Source organism: Leuciscus leuciscus (assembly GCF_965113295.1).
Source record: "Leuciscus leuciscus genome assembly, chromosome: 15".
Classification (NCBI taxonomy): Eukaryota; Metazoa; Chordata; class Actinopteri; order Cypriniformes; family Leuciscidae; genus Leuciscus; species Leuciscus leuciscus.
The window spans coordinates 12,670,286-12,683,002 of record NC_138739.1 but is presented as its reverse complement, the minus strand read 5'-3'; the positions used below and the strand labels follow the sequence as shown (position 1 = coordinate 12,683,002).

General features: G+C 43.6%; 2 protein-coding genes across 2 annotated transcripts in view; both read left to right on the top strand.

Moving 5' to 3' along the window:
• The window catches only part of LOC309476006 (uncharacterized protein), a 235,965-nt gene that overhangs the window by 56,243 nt on the left and 167,005 nt on the right, over positions 1-12,717 (top strand). The gene's annotated exons all lie outside the window — the stretch shown is intronic.
• Positions 3,498-12,717, top strand: part of LOC309476034 (uncharacterized protein) — a 64,560-nt gene continuing 55,340 nt past the window's right edge. Inside the window, exons 1-2 of the mRNA XM_082139153.1 lie at positions 3,498-7,813; positions 8,175-9,554. Coding sequence (XP_081995279.1) covers positions 3,764-5,221 — 1,458 coding nt within the window. The 5' untranslated portion in view covers positions 3,498-3,763 and the 3' untranslated portion in view covers positions 5,222-7,813; positions 8,175-9,554. The remainder of the gene's footprint in view (positions 7,814-8,174; positions 9,555-12,717) is intronic.

The window sequence follows — 12,717 nt, the reverse complement described above, 5'->3', positions numbered from 1 at the left end:
GTTTCTGGTTTCTTTTAATTTGACTCAAAAATGTACATATCATTTTATACTGCTGTATTTGTGTTCTCTTTTTTTTTTGCATGCATGCATGCATGCAGAGAAAGTTGGGTATAAATGAAAGAAATTATTTATACAAGAATACAATACATTGAGAAAGGTCACATGAGGTGACCGAAAGGCTTGCCAATTTTCAGTAGAGCAGTGGCTTTTATCTCACATTAAGTGTCTTTATTTTCATTATTAGTGTGTGCAGGCCTCTTTTTGCATCTTTGCGTATTGTATGTTCTTAAGTATGTTTTAAATTATTTACCATGATCTTGATTATTTTTCATTGAAATTGCTATACATTTATTAGTCAAGTAAAACAAATTAACTGAATTAACTAAATGTAAAATTACTGTAACCTTTAAATTTTATGTTATGTAACTTCACAATAAATCTCTTGTTGGAGATCAACCTTTAAACAAAGTCTGAAGCATTACTTCCTAGTCCATGAAACACATTTGTTAATACATTATTGTTTTTTCTGTTTCATTCGACTAATGACAGATTTGAGCGTTGACTTTGTAAGGGTGGGTTTCTTGCAAGGGTTCAGGCTGCAAGACTGCCGAAAGATTAAAGAAACTTTGTCAGTAGTTATAAGACCCACCTTATGTCAAAAAATGATTGATTTTTGCCCACCTTATGCCTCTCAAATTGATTGATGGGTTGATCTTTGACCTTGACCTGGTCTTGCCCTAGTAGTGACCTAACCCTCTCGCTGACATTGTCACCTTTGACCTTGTATCCTCCGGTGGGTGGAAATGACCTATGACCATTGATTAATTGTTTAATGGGATTATTTATGACCTTGAGAGTATAGGGGATCCATTGATGAAAATGTGGGTTATTTATGACCTTGTGAGTATATAGGGGCTTCCATTGATTAATATTTGAACTTTGATATAATGGAAGTTATGAGTTTGTTTTTTAGCTCTGACATCAGGATGTGTGTGTGATATACTAATGGAAGTTATGAGGGTTATATATATATATATCAGGATGTGTGTCACATGCATCAGCATGGAGCACCCCCCCCCCCCTCCCACACCCTCCGCATTCCAGAGCACAGGGTGATTGTTTGGCACAGTGGAAGTGAGAAAAAGAGGTTTTCTAATAATGCTGTATATATTACACTAACTAAAGTTGAAAAACATGCTGTTCTTTAAAAGTATATAAACGAAATGGTTATAATAAATATATAATATAAAATAAATATCTTGCTAAAAATCTACTGAACCAATTATTTTAGTTTAGATAAACAAAAACATAAAATACAATCATCTTACATTTTTTAGAGAGTTGAAGAAGTAAGCTCCTAACACATCAATGTTCATACCACATATGAATGGGGTCACAAAAATGCAATGTTAAATATAAAATCTCAGAGTGTTTCCTCAAGTGTTTCACTCCCACAGAACCGTCTGTTGGTCTCTGAGGCAGAGGGCTGTATTCAGTGATCAGGATGAGACATTGTGAATGTTTTAGTAGTGCTAAATTTATTTCAAAGTATAATCTTAAAAGTTTAAATGATATCTTTTAAAAATAAAAGATGTTTTAAATTCAATTAATTATTAAAAAGTCTTAGTAAAAAAAATATTCCACATCTATAGTCTGTGGAAAAACTTGACTTGAACTATATTTCTATCTTTACTGTATGTGGTGATTGATATTAAAACATGATTGACTTATAGCAGATGGAATATGTGTCTCTCTAAAATATGTTGTGTGTGTGTTATCAGAAATAATCATGGACTAAACTATTGAATCATTGAGTTATAAATGATTTCATCACTGATGCACTAAACTTTCACCAGCTGTTATTAGTGATTCTTAATACAGTAAAACTATTATATCACACACCACTCAGAAGTGACTCTTTAAAGAGTCTCATCTCATATAAAATTATGATTTTATAGTAGGAACCATTTCAGTTGTAGGCTAAATATAAGGGGAAATATGATTGCATGTGAGTTGCAATATGGTTTAGCAATGCATCATTTTTGTCAATAATGTTATTCTTGACTAAGCAAATACCACATTACCGGCATGATATATAAAACTGTATTTTTGAAAGCCAAAGCAATATTTTGAATAAAAAATGAAATGCTATTATTTGAGTCATATGGTGCAAAATGTGTGTGAGTGGAGAAATCAGGATGTGTGTTTTTGTACACTGTTTGTCTGATGAGTGAAAGTGAGAATGAGTGATGTTCTTCTGCTGTTTGTTTTCATGTTACATTATGACATATTATCCAGACCTACAATCTTTAAGATCTGTAGAAAAAAATATTTTTATAGTACTTTTCTGGTGTGTTCAGCTGGTGTGATTCACTACCACCACAGTATCTGTAAAAAGGTTTTTTTTTTTTTTTTTACCTAATAAACCAAAGAAGTCTGTCTTTAATTGAGTTAGTTATTATTATAAACAGGCAGCAGGAGGCAGCGCACTTTTCAAGTAGATGTCTTATTTAGTTCAGTATAGACTAGTGTTGGGAGAAATTAAGGAGCTTTTTGAAACTGAATCAATTGAACAAACTGATTCGAAAAATGATTCACTGTTTCAAAGCGTTCGAATCTCCACACGCTGGCGACCCCTGCTGGTCACAACAGTGTAAATGCAACAAAAACTCAGTCCAAACATGCATAAACACCTTCTACAACCCCTTTGTAAACGTTGAAGGTGTAATCTATTACAGAATATTAACTAATCATGTAATACCAACACCATTAAATTGAAGGGCTTGTTTTGCTTGTTTTATGGAGAGCTTGGTTAATCAAAACAAGAGACCATGAACTACAACTCTTTATTTTTATTATAAAAATGTGTAATCAAATGCCAACAATATATAAAAATGATATTGAGACACTCATGGGTTCACAGAGATCATCGCCCCCTAGCGTCGAACCATTCAAAGCTCTGACGTAACGAAGCTTCGTTCACTGAAATCACGTGACTTTGGCAGTTTGATTATTCTTTCCGAGCCACTGAATATCACAAAAGGTGCTTTTCACAAGAATAATGTTATTAACACATTAGTCCGTTTTCCTGTGAACATTTGTTTCCTGTTGAGTTCACAGTGCTCTTATGCATTTCCTTAAAAAACCCACCAGATAGAGATATTTATAAATTAAATCAATATCATAAAATGAACTCAAAAAAAGAAAGGAGTAAATTTCAGTCAAGGATATTGATAGAGTTGATTATCTGTTGCTCTCTAATAATAAGTCTTACAGGTGTGGATTATAACGACATGAGGGTGAGTGAATTATGACCATTTAAATTTTTAGGTGAGATAACCTTTTGATATTGAGTCAATTTAATATCAGTCACATGATGGCAGAACCTTACACACAAAGACAAAACTCTGTAACAATGATAACATCACTAAATCCACCTGTCTGAGAACAGTCTTACAGCAACAACACAATTTTGACAAAATGTGCAGTTACATAATCTGTAATTACTGTTCCCTTTCGAAAGGGAACTCTACACTACGTCAGAATGACGCTATGGGGAACGCCTCAGGCGTGACAGGTGTCTGAAATCAAATATCATCTCACAGCAATCATGCTGACCGGCGACAGCCCGTGAATCATTAGCGTGAATGATTAACGTGCAACCTGCAAGTATAAAAGGGGCGCTTTGCAAACATGACAACATCTTTTCGTCTTCAGGGACTGTTTTTGTCTGTAATTTAAAAACGTCTACTCCAGCAAGGAAATGAAACGCACGTCCAAGGCAAGTCCTAAGGAATTTGTCAAATGTGTTGACCCGTGCCCAAGATATTTGTCGCCGGGTGACACTCACGAGATGTGCGTGTACTGTCTGGGTGAAGAGCACGCACGGGATGCTCTCGAGGGAGCATCCTGTGCAAACTGTGAGTGTTTTCCTATGAGAACGCTCCGCTCTCGTCTGGCTCTCTTCTCGAGGGGAGAGAGTTCAGCATCTGGTCCTCGCGGATCGGGTCCCGCTCGTGCCGAGGCAGAGCGGCGACGCGCTTCATGGGGCTCCCAGATGGAGCTCGCTGACAGTCTCGAGAGGGTTGTTCACCTCTCGGACGAGTCATCGGCTGACGAGAGTGAGCTGCAGGTGGATGACGGAGAAGATTCTCCTACTGATACTGCAGCGAGTGCTCTTCAGGCTGGGCAAGAGATGGCTGAGGAGGATGAATCAGATCCTCAACCTCGTCAGCCATCCTGCCCCATGTACGCTGAGTTGGTGGAAGTTATGGAGCGCGCCACTGACAAGCTTCAGTTGCCATGGCGGCGCGCTCAGGGAGAGATCGCTCGCGGCCGGTTAGACGATCGATTTCTCCCTGAACATAGACCACCAGCTCAACGGAGCCTCCCATTCCTTCCGGATCTTCATTCTGAGATCGAGAGGGCATGGGAGAAACCATACTCGGCCCGTATTCATCGACATCAGCGGGGTAATTTCGCTGATGTTGAGGGGATCGGGGAGTATGGTTATGTGTCGATGCCGCCCATTGACGAGACGTTTGCGAACTATCTCGTATCTGGGCGGGCGTCGACACTAAAAGCTCCGACTCTGCCATCCAAGCCTCTTAAAGTCACGGCTCGCTTGAATGGCAGAGCGTACATGGCAGCAGGTCAGGCTGGTGCTGCCCTTCACACCATGGCAGTGCTCCAAGCCTACCAAGCTGATCTGCTGCGGGATCTCGACCAGGGGACGGGGCTGTCCCCTGAGGCGGTCGCTGAGTTGCGCCGGACCACAGATTTGTCTCTCCGGGCCACTAAACAGACTGCTGCCGCGATCGGCCGGTCGATGGCGGCGATGGTGGCCACGGAGAGGCATCTGTGGCTCAACTTGGCTGATATCGGGGAGAAGGAAAAGGCCCTTCTCCTTGATTCACCAGTTTCGCCCACTAAACTTTTCGGCACCTCCGTTGAGGCGGTGGTTGGAAAGTTTAGGGAGGCGAAGGCGCGCTCAGCCGCATTTAAAACTTGTATACCGCTGAGATCCGGGCCCCGGCCCAGGCAGGCGGGAGGACCTGGTCCGTCTTGGTCCGAGGACCATAGACAGGACCAGAGGTCTAGTGTTGCCTCTCGTGCGCCCCCTCCAGGGAGGAGTAGGACGCAGAGAAGGCGAGCCTCCCGCAAGAAGAGGGACTTAAGGGAGGTCATTCAGCACAAGCGGAGCAGCGCTCAGCGCAAGTAAGGGTATGACCTCCCTGGAGGGCTTTTTCTACCGGCCCTCTCCCTCTTCTTTACTCCCCAGGCGTTTGCGTTACACCAGTCCTGGGGTTGGGCCTATGATGAGAACTATGTTCTGATGGCCCGCCGTAGCAACTGGTTGATGTGAGTGCCTCTTTTAGGCATGTAAAAGTGGTGGACCCCAGGTTCGTTGAGACCTTTCTGGTGAAGTCTTCACTCCGCACGCCGCAGGTGAACTTTTTTGGTTTTTGGAGAATTTGTGTGTATAACTAACACTTATTTGTATCTCTCTACAGAAGCCTTGTTCCCTGTATAGACCTAGGGGTCATTCTTAGAATGAAAAGGTAAAGTATGGAGACTTCAGGGCCCTGAAGCCTCCCCAGTTGGTGGCTGGAACGATCTAACGAGAAGCTCAAGGAAAATTGGCTTCCGTTTTGAGTATGTGATGGCCTTCCTGTCATAACATTTTTTATGCGTGGTGGGCCACCGCTCATTTCTTTTTAGCCGCAGGGCTGTTAGCCACCCTGGGGTAGAGTAGTTGGTCTTCCTAAAAAAAAAAAAAAAAAAAAAAGGAACTTTTTTGCTTTAGGTTTAGACTGACGCTGGCGCTTCAGATAGATCTTATGTCTTACCTATTGGTTTGTGACATTGGTATCCTGAGTACTTCGCTCCCCTGAGCTCTGTAAGGTGTCAGTAGGTGAGTGTTTTACAGCCTCTCAATCAAGTAGGCTGTGGCTCCTCCGAGCCCTCAGGTAGATCTATGCTTGTAGGTCGGCCCTCACCCGGGCCGCCTCTATAGCTGGCCTAGGCTATGCTAGGGGTTTTGGAGGCGTTCTGCTAAGTATAGCTGCCGCATTCATTCAAGGTGTAGGCTTCCTCCCCTTTATTTCAGCCTCCTCCCTTAAATGGGAGTTGTTGGCCAAGGCCCGCCCCTTTCACTGCATTCAGGGGTGATAGAGTAATGCAGGGTGGTAGTTGAGGTATGATCCTTCAGGCAGGGTTAGGCTGTCTTTCGCTCTGCGATGTGATAGTTTGCCAGACCCTGCCGAACAGAGCTACTTATGATTAGGCCTTGAGCTGGCTCCACTTAGCCCGTTGAGCTGAACCGCTCGAGTGATGGGTAGAAGTTGGTTGGCTTGCAAGCAAGCCCCGCTCCCCTAGGCTGGGCACAGGACAAATCCCTGTCACCCTTTGGAGCCATTCTCAGGCTCGCTCCCTGTCTAAATTTTCAGGGGCATATGGTTTTACTCCCCTGCTAACTCAGGGTAGTTTTGAGTATTCCATTCTCAGCTCTGTATTATCTACCTCACACCACGATGGCTCCGGTTGAGCAGGGAGTTCTAACTACATTTCATTCCGGTCTTTTGAACTCCGCTCCCTTGAAGCCAGAGCATTGCCATGAGCTGACGCCCATGCATATAGTAGGTAGGCCCTTAAAGTGGGGCCTCCACTAGGCAGAGTGGCGTATGTTGTACTCCCCTGCTATAGGGGTATTGCTTTTTGCGGAGTACACTGCCTTTGGCAATGTGATTAGGTACCAGGATGCTGTAAGCGCTGTAGTAACAGTTTTTCTGCCTTGAAGGCTGCACAGTTAGGTAGTAGGCCCCAGCAGGCCTCCTTGACCGGGTAGCCCCTAAGATAGGGCTCCTAGGCCAGCTCACCTTCGTTGGTTGGCCCTGGTAGTTCGGGCAGAAGACTCACTACCGAGTAGTAGGTCTTAACAGGCCTCCTCGGAGGTGGGTCACAACATTGTGGAGCATACACTAGGTCAAAACTTTAGGAAAGTTTTTTATTAGTATGGTTCCAGCAGTGTTCATTAAAGTAGCAGAAAGACTCGCTATCAGCTAGTAGGCTCGACCGGGCCTCCCTGTTAGGCGAGTCCCCAGCAGCAGTACACATCCAGCTGATTAGACCGTTTCAGGAAGTAGGCCTCTGCAGGCCTCCCTGAAGATGGGCTCCCACATTTTTTTGTGGGGATCAGGTAGTAGGCTTTACTAGGCCTCCCTGAGGGCTGAATCCCTCATACTGTGGTACTAAGTGGCCCTGAGGTTGAACTATCAGGTAGTAGGCCTCATAAGGCCTCCCTGAAGGCAAAGCCCCATAGACAGTCAACTGGACTGCCAGTCTGGCCCACTGTCAGCTGTGGTTTTCAGGTAGTAGGCCTCTCCAGGCCTCCCTGAAAGTAAGCTCCTTCATGTCATGGTTCTCTGGTAGTAGGCCTCACCAGGCTTCCCTGGAGTTGAGTTCCATCATACTTTGAGTTTCCACTTAATGTGGTTTTTCTTGAGCTCCCACGTTCTGTGGTTATTAGATAGTAGGCTTCACCAGGCCTCTCTGAAGGAGAGCTCCCACATACTGTGGTTGTCAGGTAGTAGGCCTCTCCAGGCCTCTCTGAAAGTGAGCTTCCACATTCTGTGGTTATCAGATAGTAGGCTTCATCAGGCCTCTCTGAAGGTGAGCTCCCACATACTGTGGTTGTCAGGTAGTAGGCCTCTCCAGGCCTCTCTGAAAGTGAGCTTCCACGTTCTGTGGTTATCAGATAGTAGGCTTCACCAAGCCTCTCTGAAGGTGAGCTCCCACATACTGTGGTTGTCAGGTAGTAGGCCTCTCCAGGCCTCTCTGTAAATGAACTCCCATGCACTGTCGTTATCAGGTAGTAGGCCTCACTAGGCCTCCCTTAAGTTGAGCTCCCACGTTTTGTGGTTGTCATGTAGCAGGCCTCTCTGGGCCTCTTTGTAAGTGAACTCCCATGCACTGTGGTTATCAGGTAGTAGGCCTCACTAGGCCTCCATGAAGTCGAGCTCCCACATACTGTGGTTGTCATGTAGTAGGCCTTACCAGGCCTCCCTGGAGGGTTAGCTCCCACTTACTGTGCGTTTCCACTTAGCATGGTCTTTAAGGTAGTAGGCCTCTTCAGGCCTCCCTGAAAGTGAGCTCCCACGTTCTGTGGCTATCAGATAGTAGGCTTCACCAGGCCTCTCTGAAAGTGAGCTCCCACATACTGTGGTTGTCAGGTAGTAAGGCCTCTCCAGGTCTCCCTGAGAGTAGTTTCACAGTGGTGCTGGGTTTTTGTAAGCTAGTGGCCGCTTACTTTCAGTTTAGCAGACCTTATCAGGCAGCTAGCGAAGGTGAGCTTGCGCCCTGGCTCGACTCAAGTTTTTATTCTCTGCTACGGGTTCCCTCCTGGAACCTCTTTTTCCTGCTACAGCCTGGTTGCCTACCAGGTAGATCTAATGCTCCTCCCCTCACTGAGGGTCAGTTTGAGTATGTGGTCTCCTGAGTCTGGTCAGTCGGTCGTAGGCCTCTCTTGAGGCCTCCCAGTTAGATCAGCCCTTAGGCCCTCACAGGCCTCCTCAGTGCTTTGAAACACAAACACTGAGTTGATCCGTGGATTGAGTAGAGAAACTCCCCTCGCTGGCAAGGGTTGTAAAGCACTATGCTGAGTCATACTCTCCAGGATATCCCGTCTCTGAGATCCGGTCCGAGTGGTTCACTGCCTGCTTCACAGTCCCTCGGGTTGGATGCCTTCCTAAAGGCAAGTGTCCAGAGGCTCTGTCTTCGGACAGACAGGAAGTGGCCAGACTGTAGTGTCTTATATAGTGACACCAGGTCAGGCCTGCCTGGTGGCGTTTCAGGCGGCACGTTCCCCTGAATAGTGACTGGCTGGGGTTCCTCAGGTTCCCTAGCCACATTCCCTAGAAGGGACCCCTTCTAAGAAGTTGAAGTTGTGGTCCTTGGCCCTTGAGCAGGCCCAGGTAGACCTTTCACTAAACTATGTTTATGGAGGTTTTCTGTGGTGTCATTTAGCTTGGGCTATGACCGTAGGGAGTGCTGTCACTGACAGCTCAGTGTGACCTGGGGGTGAGTGGTACTAGCGTTCATTTGAATTGCCGGTTCTGACAGTTGTCACTGCCTTTTGGCATGCACTCCCCTTAGCATGGTGGCGTTGGTATATCGTTCCCCATAGCGTCATTCTGACGTAGTGTAGAGTTCCCTTTCGAAAGGGAACGTCTCAGGTTACGACTGTAACCTATGTTCCCTGAGAACAGGGAACGAGACACTACGTCTTCCTGCCATGCCTCGGGGCCTGCCTGCAACAGTCCCTTCAGACGATAGGATGTTGTCATGTTTGCAAAGCGCCCCTTTTATACTTGCAGGTTGCACGTTAATCATTCACGCTAATGATTCACGGGCTGTCGCCGGTCAGCATGATTGCTGTGAGATGATATTTGATTTCAGACACCTGTCACGCCTGAGGCGTTCCCCATAGCGTCATTCTGACGTAGTGTCTCGTTCCCTGTTCTCAGGGAACATAGGTTACAGTCGTAACCTGAGACGTTTTGTGTTTTGCCTGGGAATGAATGTTATGTTTAGTCATTCTGTCAAACAAACAGCGTTGATGTAGGCTATTCAGTAGGCCTACGTTATGTAGTAAAACGTTTTTTTTTTTTTTTTTTTGTAAAGCAGAAGTCAAACTAGTTTCATCTAAACAGTAATGGGGAAAAAAATGCCCTTCAACCACATTTTATTGACAGACACAAACTGACAACAACCACACACTTCCAATAAGGAATGGAGAAACAAAGCCTTTTAAAGCGACGAAAGTTTCGGGAAGCATCAGGAGTGTCTAAAACAGCGCCATCGTGCGTGGGTTTTAAATTAGACTTGAACGTCCATAACCCGTCGTCACACATCCTTACATGCAAACTGAAGCAGTCACGTGACTGCTAAGAAAGTGTGGCGTTTAGAGAAATCAATACGTGCTTTGAAGCTTCCTGTTTGAAACAATAGGCTACTAACTTACAGTAATGCCACGTGATATTTGTCCACCCATCAGGTCAAAACACATTTCTGTGGTGTAAAGAGAGAGAAAGAGAAAGAGAAAGAAAAAAGGGAGATATAAATACACAGTCGAATTTTGAGGCTTTAAGAGTCGAACTTGAAAATGCTTAATTGATTCATACAGTTTTGATGATTGGTAAAGTTAGGAGAATAATTATTTAACCCTTCATGAATCCATCTCTGAATATCTCACTTCAAACCCCTCAGAATGATCCTACTGTGTGTCTGCTGGGATTTCCAAATAATACTCAGTTAAACCAGTCCAAAATTGTTAAATGCCTGGCTGAGAATAAAAATCTGAAGTTTGAATTATAGTGTCATCAATAGATTTTAATGTGTGCTACATGTGTGATTCTCAGTCCCCATAGACTCAGATAAGGTTATCAAAAGCTGGGTCTTCTCACGGTGACAGGTGCGTACTCTGTGTGATCCTCTTCTTTAATATGCTGTAAAAAAAAAAAAAATCATCAATATCGGTGGTTTTTACACTGGACATCAAATAATGACGTCACATAGCAAAATTGTATATCTTTCATGGGTAAGGGAGTTTTATTCAAATCAAATATTGACATAGTAATATTAGCATGAACTGCACGTTTATATTATGACGCATGTTACATTACTAATAATGCAAGCTAAAACAACATGAGTGCTATTTAAAGCAACCTGGGACCCAGCATTATATTACCTCTAGCCAAGTGAAGTGTTTCATGAATGAATGAAAAGAAAAACAAAGGTGTTCTAGAGAATTCAGGGTATTTCGTCCTTACCTTTTAGAGGTTGATGAGTCTATTTATAGTCCAATATTTGGCACAATTGGTTAGTTTTTTTTTTATTAGTCTTGCCCTGCTGTCTGCAACCCTCTCACAACAGATCTGTGACCCATTTATTTGGCCTTGACACATGTGACTTCCTTATTTCAACAAAGGATTTCGCTGAAGTGCAAGTAATGTGGTCAATGTTCACGGCATCAGTGATTAGATGCTCCAGCTGGAGAGTAAATGTTGAAATGAACTTGTATTTCATGTGTTTGTTAGTAAATGAAAATATGTGTGTGTTTAATGTTCAGCTACGTTGGAGATTTAGAAGAGTTTCTGTTGTTGTTGTGTTTAGCTGCTAACAGCGCTAAAGCTAAAGCTTGTGCTCAGGATGTCAGTGAAACAGATCAGCTGTCGGCCAGTGATTAACAGATAGCCTAAACCACACACACTTATTTCAGTTTTGTTATGAATGGAACCCTGATTCCGTAAAACATTCGTAATTTATCATCTTTTCAAACACCGTGATAGTTACATGAAGTATGTTCACAGGAAATATGACATCAGTGGAAATATTTCATAATATCCTGTGTATTGAGTATGTGATGTGAGTCAGTGTTTAAATCTGCTGAAGTGATAGAGACCCCGAACATAAACTAGTATGATCTTACCGATTTCTGTGCTTGTTGTTCGTGGAACGTTGGCTCTGTGTAAATGATCTCATCTTCACAAGTCTGAACTGTTATGAACAACAACAATTATATCATTACATTTAGAAAGACATTCTTTAACCATTCTTAAATCTTTAACTGGATCTATGACAGGTGAGGTATCTACACAATATACAGATGTAAAACGGCGCGGCGCAATGGATAAGACACATGCCTTTGGTGTGAGAGACCCGGGTTCGAATCCACTGTGAGACACCAATGTGTCCCTGAGCAAGACACTTAACCCCTAGTTGCTCCAGAGGCGTGCGACCTCTGACATATATAGCAATTGTAAGTCGCTTTGGATAAAAGCGTCAGCTAAATGAATAAATGTAAATGTAAGACGGAGATCAGGTCAGTAAAGACACACATATATCATCAGTGCTGTGGTACCTGCACATGTGTGACAGAGTGTGTTGATGTCCAGATGTGTGGTCTGGTTGCTGATGGGATTGTTCAGCACACAGCTGTAGGTGTTTTTATCCTGATATTCCACCTCCAGAGGTAGAGAGAGACTGATGCTGAGATCACACACACTGATGCTGGACAATACACTGATTCCTTTGTACCAGGAGAGAGTCGCATCACACACATTCAACACTGATGAACACACCAATGAACAATTTGATGAAGATGATGATGAACAGTTTCTACTGATGACAGGAACAGGCAGACGAGCTGAAAAATAAATGAAACTCAGGATAAATCTAATCAAGACACCTCAAAATTCAGAATGATCAGTGAATGTTTATTGTGATGAAAGTGAGAGTGTCTGTGATCTCAAACAATAAAATTATTACGCGATGCCTAAACCTGTTCCTGGAGGTCCACTGTCCTGCAGAGTTCGGCTCCAACCCTATTAAACACTCCTGAACCAGCTAATAAAGGCCTTCAGACTTATGAGAAACTTCCAAGGGTTTTGGAGCTACACTTTGGAGGACAGTGAACAGGATTGGACACCCAATTTGAATAAAATAAGAATATCCACCTTTTTTCAATGCCCCATGAGGCTTTGCATGAATTATTGTAGTAACTTTCATTAAACTGTTAACAAATCAGCAAAAGCTTCACTCTATGAAAACAATAAACATTTTCAAAAACTGGATACAATTAGATGTTATGGTTCTCCCCCTTCAAACACTGAACATTAAAAGCAAATTTAAAAAGTGCAAAAGCATTCGAACAGACCA